At 42.4% G+C, this 18723-nt stretch overlaps 1 protein-coding gene across 3 annotated transcripts in view; it reads left to right on the top strand.

The window, feature by feature from the left end:
* Positions 1–15595, top strand: part of LOC140385322 (TGF-beta receptor type-1) — a 151745-nt gene extending 136150 nt beyond the window's left edge. For all 3 annotated transcript variants that reach the window (XM_072467381.1, XM_072467382.1, XM_072467383.1), the window contains one exon: positions 11585–15595. In XM_072467381.1, the coding sequence (XP_072323482.1) occupies positions 11585–11710 (126 nt within the window). In that variant the 3' untranslated portion in view covers positions 11711–15595. The remainder of the gene's footprint in view (positions 1–11584) is intronic.
* Positions 15596–18723: the final 3128 nt, after the last annotated feature.

Below are 18723 nucleotides of genomic sequence, written 5' to 3'. Positions count from 1 at the left end.
GGTCGTGGGTGCCTGGAACTCGCTGCCGTAGGAGGTGGTGGAAGCAGGGACGATAGTGACATTTAAGGTGCATCTTGACAAATACATGAATAGGATTGGAATAGAGGGATACGGACCAAGGAAATGTAGAAGATTATAGTTTAATTGGGTAGCATGGTTGGCACGAGCGTGGAGGGCCGAAGGGCCTGTTCCTGTGCTGTACTTTTCTTTGTTCTTTGTATGTAACCAACCGATCTATCGACCATTGAGCCGACAGAGCCGGACCTGGCTTCTCTGCCATTTGCAGCCACCAAGCTCAGATCCACACTTCCAACCAGCTTTTGATTCCTTCTTTTGCGATTACTTTTTGGGTGTAATTCCATAAGATAGGGGTCGGCGCCTTCTCCTCCTCTCACTTTTATCCACTTATATTAGAAAACATTTCGCCGAAATTCCAGCTCAAAAGTCGTCAAAAAACCAAGAGCGGGAGCTGCTAAATGTGCGACTGTTCACAGCATAGTCGCCACCGGAAGTCCCCCTAATTTATTTATGTCTTTTTTTAAATAAAAGCATCTTTTTATTGATTTTCATGCTGTGAAGGGAGCAAGGAAACTGCAATACAGTCATCCATTCCGCTCCCTCTCCCTGCTGCAATTATACAAGACATTATACAGAAAGAAAACAGTGAGCTCAACAGTCGACAGCAATCAATTACTTGAAGAAAGAGGCAAATGGTAGTCATTTACAAAACAATTTTCAGTTGAACCCATTATGACACATTTGATCTTATCCAGATATAATAAGGACCTCAAGTTTTCTAACCAGGATGGAGCACTGGTTGGCTTGGGGGATTTCCAGGTTAATAAAATCTGCCTAAGAGTTATTAATGAAGCAAATGCAATAACATGTGCTTCAATCTAAGTTAAACTGGTCAGTGTAGATGAGATTCCGAAAATGGCTACTAAAGGACCGAGCTCTAGGTCAATGTCCAGATTATTGAAGTGTGTTGAAAAAGATGACCAGATGCTGAACTACTTTGGACAGGATCAGAAGATGTGGTCAGTGGGGGCGAGCAAACATCTGTCACAGTTGTTGGACTGTATTGGGGGGGTGGCTGCTGATTCTGGCTTTGGTAAAGTGAATTCTATGCAGAACTTTAAATTATTGAATTTAGCTTAACTGAGCACAGGAGACCGTGGAGTTAATCCTCCCACCTGTCGTCAGTGAGACAGCCAAGGTCAGCCTCCCAGTCCACTCTTACTTTCTGGAGAGGGGAGTGCCCAGAGGATATCATGAATTCATACAACTTTGAGATAGAACCACTACTGGCTTGGGGCACAGACAAAATCCACTCCGAAAAAGTACTTTGGGGCGGGGGGGGCGGATTGAGGAAAGGATAGCTAGCGTGACAGGGCAAAACCACAGTCCTGAAAATAGCAATAGGAATTGGGTAAAATGAATTTAGAACATAGAACATTACAGCGTAGTACAGGCTCTTCGGCCCTCGATGTTGCGCCGACCTGTGAAACCACTCTATTGTCCATATGTCTATCCAATGACCATTGAAATGTCCGAGTCCACTACTGTTGCAGGCAGGGCATTTCATGCCCTTACTGAGTAAAGAACCTACCTCTGACATCTTCAATGCCAGGAGTATACAAAATAAGGTAGGGGAACTGGCAGCATGGGTTGGTACCTGGGACTTCGATGTTGTGGCCATTTCGGAGACATGGATAGAGCAGGGACAGGAATGGATGTTGCAGGTTCCGGGGTTTAGGTGTTTTAGTAAGCTCAGAGAAGGAGGCAAAAGAGGGGGAGGTGTGGCGCTGCTAGTCAAGAGCAGCATTACGGTGGCGGAGAGGATGCTAGATGGGGACTCCTCTTCCGAGGTAGTATGGGCTGAGGTTAGAAACATGAAAGGAGAGGTCACACTGTTGGGAGTCTTCCAGCGGCCTCCAGATAGTTCTAGGGATGTAGAGGGAAGGATGGCGTAGATGATTCTGGATAAGAGCGAAAGTAACAGGGTAGTTATTATGGGAGACTTTAACTTTCCAAATATTGACTGGAAAAGATATAGTTCGAGTACATTAGATGGGTCGTTTTTTGTACAGTGTGCGCAGGAGGGTTTCCTGACACAATATGTTGACAGGCCAACAAGAGGCGAGGCCACGTTGGATTTGGTTTTGGGTAATGAACCAGGCCAGGTGTTGGATTTGGAGGTAGGAGAACACTTTGGGGACAGTGACCACAATTCGGTGACGTTTACGTTAATGATGGAAAGGTATATAAGTATACACCGCAGGGCAAGAGTTATAGCTGGGGGAAGGGCAATTATGATGCCATTAGACGTGACTTGGGGGGGGGGAATAAGGTGGAGAAGTAGGCTGCAAGTGTTGGGCACACTGGATAAGTGGAGCTTGTTCAAGGATCACCTACTGCGTGTTCTTGATAAGTACGTTCTTGATAAGTACGTACCAGTCAGGCAGGGAGGAAGGCGTCGAGCGAGGGAACCGTGGTTTACCAAAGAAGTGGAATCTCTTGTTAAGAGGAAGAAGGAGGCCTATGTGAAGATGAGGTGTGAAGTTTCAGTTGGGGCGATGGATAGTTACAAGGTAACGAGGAAGGATCTAAAAAGAGAGCTAAGACGAGCAAGGAGGGGACATGAGAAGTATTTGGCAGGTAGGATCAAGGAAAACCCAAAAGCTTTCTATAGGTATGTCAGGAATAAGCGAATGACTAGGGAAAGAGTAGGACCAGTCAAGGACAGGGATGGGAAGTTGTGTGTGGAGTCTGAAGAGATAGGCGAGATACTAAATGAATGTTTTTCGTCAGTATTCACTCAGGAAAAAGATAATGTGGAGGAGAATGCTGAGACCCAGGCTAATAGAATAGATGGCATTGAGGTACGTAGGGAAGAGGTGTTGGCAATTCTGGACAGGCTGAAAATAGATAAGTCCCCGGGACCTGATGGGATTTATCCTAGGATTCTCTGGGAGGCCAGGGAAGAGATTGCTGGACCTTTGGCTTTGATTTTTATGTCATTGGCTACAGGAATAGTGCCAGAGGACTGGAGGATAGCAAATGTGGTCCCTTTGTTCAAAAAGGGGAGCAGAGACAACCCCGGCAACTATAGACCGGTGAGCCTCACGTCTGTAGTGGGTAAAGTCTTGGAGGGGATTATAAGAGACAAGATTTATAATCATCTAGATAGGAATAATATGATCCGGGATAGTCAGCATGGCTTTGTGAAGGGTAGGTCATGCCTCACAAACCTTATCGAGTTCTTTGAGAAGGTGACTGAACAGGTAGACGAGGGTAGAGCAGTTGATGTGGTGTATATGGATTTCAGCAAAGCGTTTGATAAGGTTCCCCATGGTAGGCTATTGCAGAAAATACGGAGGCTGGGGATTGTGGGTGATTTAGAGATGTGGATCAGAAATTGGCTAGCTGAAAGAAGACAGAGGGTGGTGGTTGATGGGAAATGTTCAGAATGGAGTTCAGTTACAAGTGGAGTACCACAAGGATCTGTTCTGGGGCCGTTGCTGTTTGTCATTTTTATCAATGACCTAGAGGAAGGTGCAGAAGGGTGGGTGAGTAAATTTGCAGACGATACTAAAGTCGGTGGTGTTGTCGATAGTGTGGAAGGATGTAGCAGGTTACAGAGGGATATAGATAAGCTGCAGAGCTGGGCTGAGAGGTGGCAAATGGAGTTTAATGTAGAGAAGTGTGAGGTGATTCACTTTGGAAGGAATAACAGGAATGCAGAATATTTGGCAAATGGTAAAGTTCTTGGAAGTGTGGATGAGAAGAGGGATCTAGGTGTCCATGTACATAGATCCCTGAAAGTTGCCACCCAGGTTGATAGGGTTGTGAAGAAGGCCTACGGAGTGTTGGCCTTTATTGGTAGAGGGATTGAGTTCCGGAGTCAGGAGGTCATGTTGCAGCTGTACAGAACTCTGGTACGGCCGCATTTGGAGTATTGCGTACAGTTCTGGTCAACGCATTATAGGAAGGACGTGGAGGCTTTGGAGCGTGTGCAGAGGAGATTTACCAGGATGTTGCCTGGTATGGAGGGAAAATCTTATGAGGAAAGGCTGATGGACTTGAGGTTGTTTTCGTTGGAGAGAAGAAGGTTAAGAGGAGACTTAATAGAGGCATACAAAATGATCAGGGGGTTGGATAGGGTGGACAGTGAGAGCCTTCTCCCGCGGATGGAAATGGCTGGCACGAGGGGACATAGCTTTAAACTGAGGGGTAATAGATATAGGTCAGAGGTAGGTTCTTTACGCAAAGAGTAGTGAGGCCGTGGAATGCCCTACCTGCTACAGTAGTGAACTCGCCAACATTGAGGACATTTAAAAGTTTATTGGATAAACATATGGATGATAATGGCATAGTGTAGGTTAGATGGCTTTTGTTTCGGTGCAACATTGTGGGCTGAAGGGCCTGTACTGCGCTGTATTGTTCTATGTTCTATCTGTCTTATATCTATCTCCCCTCAATTTAAAGCTATGTCCCCTCGTGCTAGACATCACCATCTGAAGAAAAAGGCTCTCACTGTCCACCCTATCCAATCCTCTGATCATCTTGTATGCCTCAATTAAGTCACCTCTTAACCTTCTTCTCTCTAACGAAAACAGCCTCACGTCCCTCAGCCTTTCCTCATAAGATCTTCCCTCCATACCGGGCAACATTCTGATAAATCTCCTCTGCACCCTTTCCAATGCTTCTACATCCTTCCTATAATGCGGCGACCAGAATTGCACGCAATACTCCAAATGCGGCCGCACCAGAGTGTTGTATAGCTGCAACATGACTTCATGGCTCCTAAACTCAATCCCTCTACCAATAAAAGCTAACACACCGTACGCCTTCTTAACAACCCTCTCAACCTGGTTGACAACTTTCAGGGATCTCTGTACATGGACACCGAGATCTCTCTGCTCATCCACACTGCCAAGAATCTTACCATTAGCCCAGTACTCAGTCTTTCTGTTATTCCTTCCAAAATGAATCACCTCACACTTTTCTGCATTAAACTCCGTTTGCCACCTCTCAGCCCAGCGCTGCAGCTTATCTGTGTCCCTCTGTAACTTGTAACATCCTGTCCACAACTCCACCGACTTTAGTGTCATCTGCCGATTTACTCACCGATCCTTCTACGCCCTCCTCCAGGTCATTTATAAAAATGACAAACAGCAATGGCCCCAAAACAGATCCTTGTGGTACACCACTAGTAACTGGACTCCATTCTGAACATTTCCCATCAACCACCACCCTTTGTCGTCTTCGAGCTAGCCAATTTCTGATCCAAACTGCTAAATCACCCTGAATCCCATGCCTCCTATTTTCTGCAGTAGCTTTACCCTCATCCACCTGTTTGGTCACCTTCTCAAAGAGCTCAATAAGGTTTGTGAGGCACGACCCACCCTTCACAAAACTGTGTTGACTATCTCTAATCAAAGTATTCCTTTCCAGATGATTATACATCCTAGCTCTTATAAACATTTCCAAGATTTTGCCCACAACAGAAGTAAGACTCACTGGTCTATAGTTACCGGGGTTGTCTCTACTTCCCTTCTTGAACAAGGGGACAACATTTGCTATCGTCCAGTCTTCTGGCACTATTCCTGGAGACGAAGATGACTTAAAGATCACAGCCAAAGGCTCAGCAATCTCCTCCCTAGCTTCCCAAAGAATCCTAGGACAAATCCCATCCGGCCCAGGGGTCTTATCTATTTTCACACTTTCCAGAATTGCTAACACCTCCTCCTTATGAACCTCAAGCCCTTCTAGTCTAGTAGCCTGAATCTCAGTATTCTCCTCGACAACATTGTCTTTTTCCTGTGTGAATACTGACGAAAAATATTCATTTAGCACCTCTCCTATCTCCTCGGCCTCCAAGCGCAACTTCCCACTACTGTCCTTGACTGGCCCTACTCTTACCCTAGTCATTCTTTTATTCCTGACATATCTATAGAAAGCTTTAGGGTTATCCTTGATCCTACCTGCCAAAGACTTCTCATGTCCCCTCCCGGCTCTTCTTAGCTCTCTCTTTAGGTCCTTCCTAGCTAACTTGTAACTCTCGAGCGCCCTAACTGAACCTTCATGTCTCATCTTTACATAAGTCTCCTTCTTCCTCTTGACAAGTGTTTCGACTGCTTTAGTAAACCACGGTTCCCTCACTCGACCACTTCCTCCCTGCCTGACGGGTACATACTTATCAAGGACACGCAGTAGCTGTTCCTTGAACAAGCTCCACATTTCCATTGTGCCCATCCCCTGCAGTTTTCCTCTCCATCCGATGTATCCTAAGTCTTGCCTCATCGCATCATTATTGCCTTTCCCCCAGATATAACTCTTGCCCTGCGGTATATACCTATCCCTTTCCATCACTAAAGTAAACATAATCGAATTGTGGTCACTATCAACAAAGTCCTCACCTACATCCAAATCTAACACCTGTCCTGGTTCATTACCTAGTACCAAATCCAATGTGGCCTCGCCTCTCTTTGGCCTATCTACATACTGTGTCAGGAAACCCTCCTGCACACATTGGACAAAAACGGACCCATGTAAAGTACTCGAACTATAGCGTTTCCAGTCAATATTTGGAAAGTTAAAGTCCCCCATAACAACTACCCTGTTGCTTTCGCTCCTACCCAGAATCATCTTTGCAATCCTCTCCTCTACATCTCTGGAACATTTCGGAGGCCTATAGAAACCCCCTAACAGGGTGACCTCTTCTTTCCTGTTTCTAACCTCAGCCCATACTACCTCAGGAACAACCTCCTGTATACTGGAGCTACAATTCAGGTTCCCAAGCCCCTGCTGAACTAGTTTAAACCCTCCCGAAGAGCATTAGCAAATTTGTCCATAATTTCGCTAAAACTCGCAAAGTTTCCATCTACAAACAGGTCAGCGAAATATACAAATCCCTTCCCACTCCACAAGGCAAACGCTGAGTTGAGCATAGAGGGCAAGTTGTTGTAAATAGAGCCGAGTAGGGAAGGAGCGGAAAACAAAATGTTGACAAAATTATTTCCATATTCTTAAAGTGGCTATCACAACGGAGTTTGACATGAATTTCGAGGGGGAGAAGAGCACAGACTAAGGCAGGAAGAGGGGATGAGTAGTTGGAATGTGTCTCCATAAGGCACCAGTTCGGGCTGGGGTTATGACAACACGAAAGGATTCTATGGATATTGGCTGTCCAGTAATATGATAATTTAGGAAGAGCTTGACCACCAATGCGTCTTCCCCCTCTGAAGTATCGCTCTGGGCTTGAGGGGATCTGCCCACCTGTAAGAATACCAAAAAATTATTTTGGTAGGAAGCTGGGAAGCCATTGGAAAGGAAACGAGAATCTGGGTGGAATGATCATTTTTATAGAATGAATTCTACCAGCTAAAGAGAAAGGAAGACTATTCCAGGGGTGCAAATCCACCTTAATTTTGGCAACCAGGCTCCAGTAATTTATTCTATGATGGGTCAGAAGCGAATGAGCTATGTTGATGCCTAGGTAATGAAAGTGGGCACCAGATATGGAATGACAGAGCACCTGGGGAGAATTTGCTTGGCGCTGGAGCGAACTGGAGGAAACTTGCTTTTGTCAAAGGTTCATTGTCATTGACACAGGGAATGGGCTTTGTAATATATAAAAGGAGGGGCAGGGGCAGCAATACCTTGGCTAGAACTTTTACATCTGCATTTGGAGAGAGAGGCTGATTAGGCTTGTGTTAATGTAGAGGGTAGGGACCAATGAGAAATTGACCCATGAACATGCCTAGCAGCAAGGGCGCAAGTCGAATGGAGAAACTTTTGTAAAAATCAATAGGGTAGCTGCGAGAACATGGTGCTTTACTGCTCTGCATCAACTCAATACAATTGTTATTTCATCTAGGCACAATAGGTCATATAAGTCTCTACTCCTGTTCATATCTACAGAAGGGGTCACTAACTATTTTGGAATTTAGCCATTGCCGAACCATCTGGAAAAGATTGGATTTATCGAGGTTACAATAATCGGAAGCGAATGTCAGATTGATCTAGGAGGGATTGGTAGTGAGGTTATGAGAGGCATCATGTATCTGGGAAATAAATTGGGAAGCAGACTGGCGCCTGAGCTTTGTGCCAATAGGCGACCAGCTTTGTCCCCGTGTTCATAAAAAGCTCCCTTTGACTGTTGTAGCATGCAGGCCACTTTATTGGTGGAGAGTTAATCAAATTGAGTCTGGAGCTTTAGCCTGTCTGAAAACAACTCTGGGGTGAGAACAATGGAATACTGCTGACCTATTCTTAAAATGGAGTCCACCAATTGTTTGTTGTTTCAATTTTCATTGTTTGTTGTTTCAATTTTCTTTGTTTGATAGAAAATGCATTATGGGAGATTGTTTCCTTGAATGACTGCCTTAAGGGTCTCCCACAATAATGAAGGGGTGGTGGAATCAGATTTTTGTTTTATTGAAGACGTCTAAGCTGATGTATTAAAAACTTGGCAAAATTTCCTGTTCCATAATAGGGTTGTATCAAATCACCATAGAGGTCGACCGTTAGCCTTGGGCGTAAGAAACCAGCCCAGGGAATGAGGCACGTGGTCTGATATGACTGTGGCTGCGTACTCAACGGCTCTTGCCACAGGGTGAAGAGTTTTATCGAAGAAAAAAATCATCAATACATGAATAAGCATGGTGGACATAAATAGGAGAAGTCTTTCGTGCCAGGATGTAGGAAACATCAAGGGTGCACCCTTCCCACTTGGGTCATGAAGGAAGAGAGAGCTTTGGAAACACCAGAAAGGGCAAGCGTCTTACAATTTAAGCCATCTAATTTGGGTTCAGGACACAATTCAAATCCCCTCCAAAGATTAGATGATGGGTGTCCCAAGTTGGGGAGGGAGGATAGTGTCATGCCATCTGGAGGCATCGACATTGGCCAAGACTACCAGGGTTTGAAGAAGCGTGCCGCTAACTGTTGTGTAACATCCTTCAGGGTCTGAGATTACATTTGAGGGTGAGGACTGGACCCCCTTTTTTATCAGAGTCTCTGTTCCCCTTGCCTTGCCTTTAAAGCTAGAGTGAAAAACCAATCATGCTTTGCATAATCTGGCGTGATCTAGAGTACGAAGATTCTTTCCTGAAGGAATGCCACTTCTGTGTTGAGGTTTTTGAGATGTGCAAGCACCTTGGAGTGTTTTACTGGGCCATTTAACCCCGTAACGTTCCATGTAACTATTCTAATTGAGGGTCCCGTACTGCCCTGAGCTCCGATGCTAGCCATGACTGTGGGAGAATTTTACAAGGGTCAACAAGTGGAGATGGTAAGGAATCAAAGCCATGTGAGTCTATGGCATAGTGAGAATGGTCAGATGTAGAGAAAATTCTGGTTCCTGTCAACACATCACACTTCCAAACTGCTGGAACAGAAACTAAACCGAGAGATGAGAATCGTATAACTAAAACAAACCATGATTCAAATCCTAAACCTGTCAACAAAAAACAGGACAAGAGGCAGGTCTTTTATCTTGTAGGGAATCCATTAACTAATCAACCTTATTCTTCTGAAGAAGAAACAAGAAAAAAACAGTACTACTTAATATGTCATTAGACAGATGCTTCTTCTAACCACGTAGTGGGAACAATGGTGTAAAACTGAGCATGTCCTTGATTCAAGCATATTAAATGGCCAATACAGGTATTGAAGGAAAGAAGACACATTGAAATTATACGATAACCAGAAACAGAGAGCCGCCAATTGAATAAGCCCTTAAAGAGTCTGCCTCGTCTGGTGCTTTGAGGAAATGGTCTTTTTCATTTAGTGATTCAAAGTCAGGTCAGGTGGGTCATCCCAAAGCCAATTCCTTTTTTTGTTCAGTATGGACTTGATGCTGTTTGAATGCAGCTCGCTTAGCCAGCTCCGGGGTCATGACTCAATATATCCTGATAGGGTGGCCTCTGTAGCTGGGATTGCGGTGTTCTCTGGACCATCAAAATCCAGCTCTTTGTCTTTGTGGCTGTGGAACTGGGCTACGATGGCTCGTGAGGAGTCACCAGGGCGAGGTTTTGACCAACAAGTGCGGTGGGCCCAGTCCAAGTCTGGAGACTCGGGGAAAGAGATTTTTTTAAAGATTGAATATAAATTGAGTAGGGGTGCGACCTTCAAACCTCACAATTCATCCGTGACGTTTGGGCTGGTTCTGCGTATCATCCACTTTATTCCGCAGCGCCATATTCTCTACTCACTGCAGGTAGCTCAGGCTCCAATGAGCTGATCCTGTCGCTGTGGTCCAAGAACGCCATGTCCATATCAGTGATGATGCAGGCGTGTGAGTCAATAGTGGAGTCTAGGGAGGATCAGATGTGGCTTGTCACCTTCTCCAGTGAATTTTTCAGCTCCAGAGCCAAACGCGATCAGGATTTTGCTAAGCGTGTTAGATGTTAGAAACACGGGAGAGGTGCCTGCCATCTTAGTTGCGTCAGGATCGGCAGAGGTATTTCAATTAAAGTTTTCTGGCTAACATACTTGTTTTGGCATTTTTAGCAGAAGTTTGCTGGTTACTCATTTATAACTATTTTCATGGTCTCTTTTACGGTGCCAATAAAGGAAGAAAAGGCGAGAATGCCGGGGGGGAAATATCACTTGTGCATGCTTCACCTACATCATGCAACCGGAAGTCCATTTATTATAACTTTTTAAGAAATGTTTTTTAAAAATTTCCAGTTGAGGGGCAATTTTAGTGTGGTCAATCCACCTATGCTTCACATCTTTGGGTTGTGGGGATGAAACCCACGCAAACACTGGGAGAATGTGCAAACTCCACCTGGACAGTGACCCAGGACTGGGATCGCACTGGGTCCTCAGTGCCATGAGGCAGCAATGCTAACTACTGTACCACCATGCCGCCCTTGTCCATTTATTATAACTTGAGAATGAAAAGCCTTCATTTTGATGTGGAGGTTTGCAGTTTGTTTTCTATCTACAAAATAACCTCTTCTAACCCTTGTGTAACAACTACTACATTGTAAAAATTGTCTTGATTTTCCTCTTTCTTTGATTCCATCAAAGAAGCGAAGAATCCTGAATTAGGGAAGAGTATCTTTGCTGTACAGCAAAAACAGTTTTAAAGGAACTGCGTCCCGAGATTGCTTGATTTAAACGATTCCTTTCTCATTAAGGGTACAAAGAATGAGAAATATTTCTAACTCGCATTAATAATTTTGTAACAAGCCACGCTCCACTAAATTACTGGGGAGCATGAAGAAGAAACCAGACGGAAGTGAGTGGTAACAATTTTTGAGCATTTGAAAATGATGGCATAATATGTTCAGATGCATTCTATGTTTTGAACAGTAAGAACCTTCACTAAATTTGCTTCAGGATGTTTCCGGTTTAGACCCAGTATGCATAACCTTGATCACATTTTGTTTAACTTGGTCGTGTCTGCCCCCTCTCCTGTACTTCGATTTATGAAATAGGACCTATATAGCTTGATTGAGAAATCCAGTTGATACCAATGTTTTTCAATCTCTAGATGTTGCTGTTAAATCCAGTCTGCAGTAGCTAGGTATGGTGTGAATATATTTTTAACCTTTCAATCTCTTTATAGGCTCTACGTGTAATGGCCAAAATCATGCGTGAATGTTGGTATGCCAATGGAGCAGCCAGATTAACTGCTCTGCGGATCAAGAAAACGCTATCTCAGCTCAGCCAACAGGAAGGCATAAAAATGTAGACACTGGTGCAGTCCAGAGAACCAGTTGACAGGATGATAACTGCACTTGGATTACAGTTTTATGGAAGGGATTCTTGTTCTACCTCATCGAGGAAGCAGAAGATGGATCACACTGCCTGTACCACCATAGAAATTGCACCAAATTTTATACAGTACATAGGAAATTTCCACCCTGCCTAGCTCTCAAATGGACACTCCGGTGAGGTCCACTCTGCATTGAACACCACCTTCCCAGGACATTGACATGATATCTTACATAGCTTAGTTTTTTTAATTAACATTTTAACTTGATAAACAAAGACGTTTTATTATTGGTCTTAACTGTAGAAAAGCTGGAACACTTATAGCCTTTACCAACACTGCCCCAGTGTATTGGAGAAACTAATAATGGGGCTGGTCCCGCAACTGAATGAAATTTAAGTGCAAAATACAGTATTACACACAATTAAAGGGTACTCTTCATCCAAGGTTTGGATAATAGTTTCAATGCTTAGGAATTCAACTATTAGATTATAATTTTGCTGCCTTGCTATTTGTTTTTTTCACCTTGCGCACTGAAGTCCTAGCTTTGAGTCAGGATTACTTTACAGTTGGTTTGAAGGATTGTTCATTCCATTATGTATGAATGGCTACAAAAGTAACTCTGAAGCAAAATTGAGGTACAGTTGTATAACTGTTATTATATTTTTGTTTGGGGGAGTGAGTGGAGGGAGGAATTGTACAACCAGTTCCGAAACAAATGCAAATATATCACCCGCAATTGTCAGAGCTTTCATAAAACTGTAACCTGCATCATGGATAGTTCCCACTTAAAAGATAATAAAGTCCATAAGTTAGTGATTTTAGTTAATAGGTACAACTTTAGGTTTCAGTATTAAATAGTGTTTGCACGCAGCATCTTTACATTTTTTATATGTATAAATGCTGATTTCAGAGTGCATGCCAGGCACACACAGCTCTCCTTCAGGAGCACATGGGAGAGAATTGTGGGAAGTGTGGTTGTGGTATTCCAATATAGGCCTCCACTGGCTGTGTTTTGGATAGGAGCTGCCATTCTAATGAAAACTTAAAGTAGTGTAGAAAGTGCTTGTGATTTTATAACTTTGGCTTCTTGCTGCTAAGGCTCTGTATTGGCGGGGGGAGGGGTGGGTGGTATTTACTCATGTCTCATCTTAATTTGGTTTGTGCTGAGGAATACAAAACTGTATTTGAGTTACTAGCCTAAAATCCACCCAAGTATTTTTGTCCATTGATATGTAATGTAGCAAATTCCTTTTAATAAAATCCAAATAGTTATGCGTTTTTCAAAATTAACACTAAACTAATTGATTGTAGCCAGAAAGGTAATCTAAGTACCCTACAGGGAGCAATCTTGTCAGTTGGTCTCCTTAAACTGTTTGCAGTGAGCATTAATGACCCCTTTGACAACTTATCCAGTGCATTACATTTTTAATGTATTTTATTAGATTGTTTTTAACGTGAAAAGATTTATCATTGTTTTCAGTTTATAGGTGCAATTAAAATCAAGCTTGTTTTTGTAACTTTGAAGTTGAAATAATAGCAACTAAAATGAGTTTTGTATGGCCTGGATTTTTAAGCTTTTGAAAGATCATACATTTTGCAGGACAAACATATCGGTGAGAAAAAAGTTCGTGCAAAATTTTAATTGAATGGGATCAAAATTTATCCACAAATTATAATATCTTTTTCTAGACTTTATTTCTTTTGACCAGTTACCTGTTTTTCTTTTGTCTTGCAAAAGCTTCCATGCATTTTTTTGAAAAAATGAGTTGATGGCAAGGGGGAGGATGTTTAAGGACAATGTGCATGTCCAGAGTAGCTGTTAGATATCTTTTCCTCTGGCAGTTCTATTTATTCTAAAGAATTTCCATAACTTTGTATCTTTCAATAAAATCTCAATGGCCTTGGCCCAAGGTGCTACAATGCAATATAAATTGGTGGTCTGTTACCTTCCACAAAATCCGCAGCCCAGGCTGCTGTGCCTCTTTATTTGCACCAAAATGCCATTACGAGCCTTATGATCTTGCACAGTTAATATGTCTGCGATGAGTGAGTTCTGTGAAGCACATGTGAAGATCTAACACAAACTGGCTATCTGCTACTTGGTTCTCCTGAAGTACTCGATTAACCAAACCCCTGTTGTCTTTATTTGATTTGTAAAGGAGATTTTGGATTAGTTCCAAGTGAAAAATATTAAACAGCAATTCACAGCTTTCTGGTGCACTTTTAGAAAAAGCTGCATATATTGAAATTGGTGGGTTTACTTTGTTGCTTGAAATCAAATATAAAAATTTGGCATCCCAACTTAAAATAAACTAGGGTGGGATGTTGGTATTAAAGAGACTTTAGCAAAATTGGTTTGTCACAATTCAGCATGTGTTGATGTTATTATTTTAATTCAGCAAAGATTTAGTAATGTAAAGCATTTTATATTGCTACATTAATTGGAACCACTGTATAATTAATGAGGCTAGTCTAGCTTTTAGTTTTAACTTAGTTTATATACAATTATGTATTTAAAAATGATGCATAGAGCGCAGGGTAGAAATGTTTTTAATTTTTTAATATCACTAAACTATAGTGTGAGATTTAATTGCACAGTGACAAACCTGATAGAATGTGTAGACAAATAACCATGTAGAAAGTGTTGGCTTTAGCTTCTAACCCGAATAAATCCAGGTTCTTTCACGGTACTTAAGCTGAAAGTGTGTAGTTTCCTGGCTGAAAAAAGTGTTATAAACGCAAGTGGTGAAGGCACTTGAATGAAGTGGCATAACTGCTGCTAAACCCATAGATAAAATGCAGAGTTGCTTTGTTTTGAAGAATTCTCATCAGTCATTCCTGTTGTAAGTAATCACTGAGCATATTGTCATAGGTCTCGTGTATAGTACAGAAAAGCATCTTTTAATATATTGAGTTTTGTGTGTTAGGCTTATGAACACAGTCCAAAAGAGCACCTCCCTGTAAAACCATAATAATTACTGTCATCTTTAGCATGCTAAATGTTCATATTGGAAGTGCTAGCTTATTACTATATGGAATTTGCCCAGGACGACTCGAGGAAAGTACAAATGATTAACTGCTTCATATGTTATGTTAGTGTTAAGTTCTGAAATGCTGTTGGATGAGCTTTTTGTGTTTGAGTGCCATGACCTACCTTTCAGGACAGTCCCATTTTCTATTACACTTTGCCATGTAGCTCTTCAGTCAATCTGGGATTACATTCATTCTACAATCAAAGCATACAGTTGAATTTATGTAATTTTGCGTTAAATTAAAGATACCTCCGGAATGACCAAGTTATATTTACCTCACTGTGTGTGTGTATGTGCGCACGCGCGTGTGTGTTTGTGTGCGCTAATAGTTTCAATAACTGAGCAGGTTTGCAAACTCATTGATTTATATCAAATATGGATGCTGTATTAATTTTGAAAAGTAAAAATCCTGCATCTGTCCATGGTACTGAAGTGTCTTGTGTATGTTTTGCGCCTGGCTTATTGTATACTAGATTGTATTCTTTGTACTGTTTGTATAAAATTGCTGATCCAGGAAGTATCTATGCTGCTCTTGCAATGTTTTTCCTCCAGAAGCACAGCTTTGCAGCTAGTGTATATGGAAAAAGTGGAGATACTGGAGTGAGTAAATAGAGATTTGTGCATTCAAGTTTATCTCCTCTCTTCCCAAAATTTCATAAATTATGTAATACCCATCCCCTAAGTCTTAAGATCACGTATAGTCTTTGTACAACATGCACAGTGAAGATGGTGATGCTAAATACGGAATTAAATGGATTATTGAAAGTATTGGCATTGTATGATGCATCTAATAAAACCAGATCAAAATAAAGTATTCCTCTTCATCTGAGTGAATAGTGAATGGTTTTTTTCCCCCGCCCCTCCTTCTCCTTCCAAGAAAAAGTGTTAAGTTGGTAGCTTGGTGCTTTTGACCTATTTTGATAGCCACAGTATGCCAATCCTAGTGGGGGAAAAATCTAAAGGCACTTGCTTAAAAATATGCATAAAATGTTGTGCTATAACACATTTTCCAAAATAAAAAATGTTCTGCTCCTCCATGCAGCAACTTAATTTATGTAGAACCTTTAATATACATACTGGTGCTTGACAAATGTGTGCTTTTTGAGTGAGTTTTACATCCAAGTACAACTGTGCAATTACTACGTTTGAGAGGGAGAGAAGTGTGTGAATAAGTAAGAATTTATATTCTATCCCCAATTACTTTTACTGCTGTGAAGCACGATCAGTTTCTTGTCTACCATTTCATCTTTCCTTTTGTTTGTTCTTCCTAAACTTCAAATATACCACCATGGGGGTGGCACGGTAGCACAATGGTTAGCACTGTTGCTTCGCAGTGCCAGAGTCCCAGGTTCGATTCCTGCTTGGGTCACTGTCTGTGCAGAGTCTACACGTTCTCCCTGTATCTGTGAGGGTTTTCCCTGGGTGCTCTGGTTTCCTCCCTCAAGTCCCGAAAGACATGCTTGTTAGGTGAATTGAACATTCTGAATTCTCCCTCTGTGTACCCGAACAGGTTCCAGAGTGAGGCTTTTCACAGTAACTTTATTGCAGTGTAAGCCTACTTGTGACAATAATAAAGATTATTATTAATAAAGATTTATTATTATTGTTTAGGCTGTTTTGTTTCTGCATTTCCACTGCAATGAAATTACAGGCTAACTTATTAGTTTCTATGACTTCCCAACTGTGGAATTCAATATGTCCATATTTTTCCGCTTTGTATAATTTAACGGTGTATAAAGCCCAAGATTGAACTGCCTTTTTTCACTTTGAATCCTGTGTCTTACATTGTTGTCTTTTGTTTTAGATTCTATTCTTTTGTAAATTTTTTACAAATGAACTTGTGCTAGTCATGGTTTTTTTGTTATTTCGTTTTATTCCCCCTTTGGGCTCCAAGGATTAGAGAAGCTACTTCCTGGGGGGGGGGGGGGGGAGGCACGGAAACGGTTCTAAATTTAGAAGGAAGCCATTTAGATGTGAAATCAGAAAGCACAGCTTCATTTGAAGGATGGTAGAAACGTGGAGCTCTCTTTCTGCAAGTAGTTCTGAATAGTGAGCCATTTGAAATTCTTAAAGCTGAGCGGGGCAGACTTTTATATGGTAAAGGTATCAAGAGATATGAGACAAAAGCAGGAAACTGAAGTATGGTACAGGTCAACCATGTTCTAATTCAATAAATGGGGTTAAGTGGCTGAATGTCCATATCCTGTTACCTATCCTATCCGAGTGGGCCATTTGAGTAAATTATAATGTACCCTAATCTACTTCCTTCTCCATGTATTCTCTCCCCACTTCAACCTTTCCCCCGTGCTTATGATCTCATTAATGTACATTTATAGGATGTAACTTGTATGTTTGTTGGCCAATCCTCAGTCTTTTTTGTAGTCTTTTGTTGAGCATTGTGTTAGGTGGTCCCCCCCCCCTTCTTACTCTCCTGTATTATTAATCGTTTTCTGGAGATATCTGTGGAAGATCTGCAAAGAAATGTAGAAGGATTTCCTGCACAGGAAAAATATATTTTGCCCATTGCGTCTGTACCAGCTGGTTAAAGAATTCCATCTTTGGTCTTGATGTGGAGCCATATCCAAGTGTTTTTGAATGTGCTGAGAGTTTCTGCTCTACCATCTTACCAGCTAGTTAGTTCCAGAGTTTTAGGTACCTGAGGATTCAAGTGGCAAGGAACTGGGGTCAGCTTCATAAATTAAATTTGGGCAGGGTGATTGAGCAAATGAAAGGGGACTTCTGTCGGGGGGGGGGGGGGGGGGGGGGTGCTCCCACTGTCATTGACGGGGTGGGTTCAGACTGAAAATGGCAGTCCTCCCGAGATTGCTGTTCGTCTTTGTGTCTTCCAATTTTCATCCCTACAGCATTTTTTAGGAAGATGAATGCGGTGATCTTTGGTTTCGTTTGGGCTGGGAAAGCCCCGAGGGTGAAGAAGGTCCTTCTTGGGTGGGGGGAGAGGGCTTGGCCCTTCTGAACTTTATTAATTACTACTGGGTAGCTAATATAGCGATGGTTAGGAAATGGGTAGTGGGGAAGGGGTGGCATCTTGCTTTGCTAATGGCACCACTGCCGGTTACTTGCTTGCTTGGCACTCCAGAAACCCAGTGGTAGTGGCAGTGTAGCCACGTAAAATGGCTGCGTTCCGATTGGGACTCGGGGTCAAGGGCCGCCCCGGGAGGCGGGAAGCCCCTGGGCCCTATAAAAGTGAGGGTCCAAGTTCAGATCTCTCTCTCCTCTTCGCCTGCTCGAGACCTTCGGAAGAACAACAACCGGCAACAGTAAGTTTGAATCCAGCGATCGCTATCCGGTAGAGACACCTAGCCACCGACCTGTAGCAGCCTTTTGAATCCCGCGGGCCAGATCTGATTGGACAAGCCATTTGTTTCCCTGACCTGGTGGGCTCTTCCCAAGTTAAGTATTGGCCAGTAGTGATAGGTTTATTATATAGAAAGTAGTATTAAGGTATTAATATTGCTTGTTGTATATAATAAATGACCGTTTTAATCCTTACTAAGTGGTGTGCTGTATTATTAATCATAACCTGCACTTGAACCACGTGGCGGTATCATAAAGATACCTGGCGACGCGTGAGCAAAGGTGACGTAATCAGAGCCAATAGACTAAGGCTAAAAAGAGCAACATAATTGGTGACATCCTGACAGGACCCGACTTAGAAGTGGAAAACCACTCCGGGAGAACCCCAACATTTGAATTAGAATCCAATCGGAAACAAAACAAAAAAAAAACCCACAAGTGTTCAAGCGGTTCTGGTTAATAATTCACAATTCGGAAGTGTGTGTATGCATGCGTAACTAACAGGGTTATAAGGCAAAACTGATAGATTTTTTTGTTGCGTCAAAACTATCGGCAGTTGGTATTTCGGAAATTAGCGCAAGCCGTACCCGCATCTACCACACCACCTTAGCCCCCTGTTCCAAGTTCGAACGTAACGAGCAG

Source organism: Scyliorhinus torazame, chromosome 11, assembly GCF_047496885.1.
Source record: "Scyliorhinus torazame isolate Kashiwa2021f chromosome 11, sScyTor2.1, whole genome shotgun sequence".
Classification (NCBI taxonomy): domain Eukaryota; kingdom Metazoa; phylum Chordata; class Chondrichthyes; order Carcharhiniformes; family Scyliorhinidae; genus Scyliorhinus; species Scyliorhinus torazame.
This window is presented reverse-complemented; position numbering and strand designations above follow the sequence as displayed.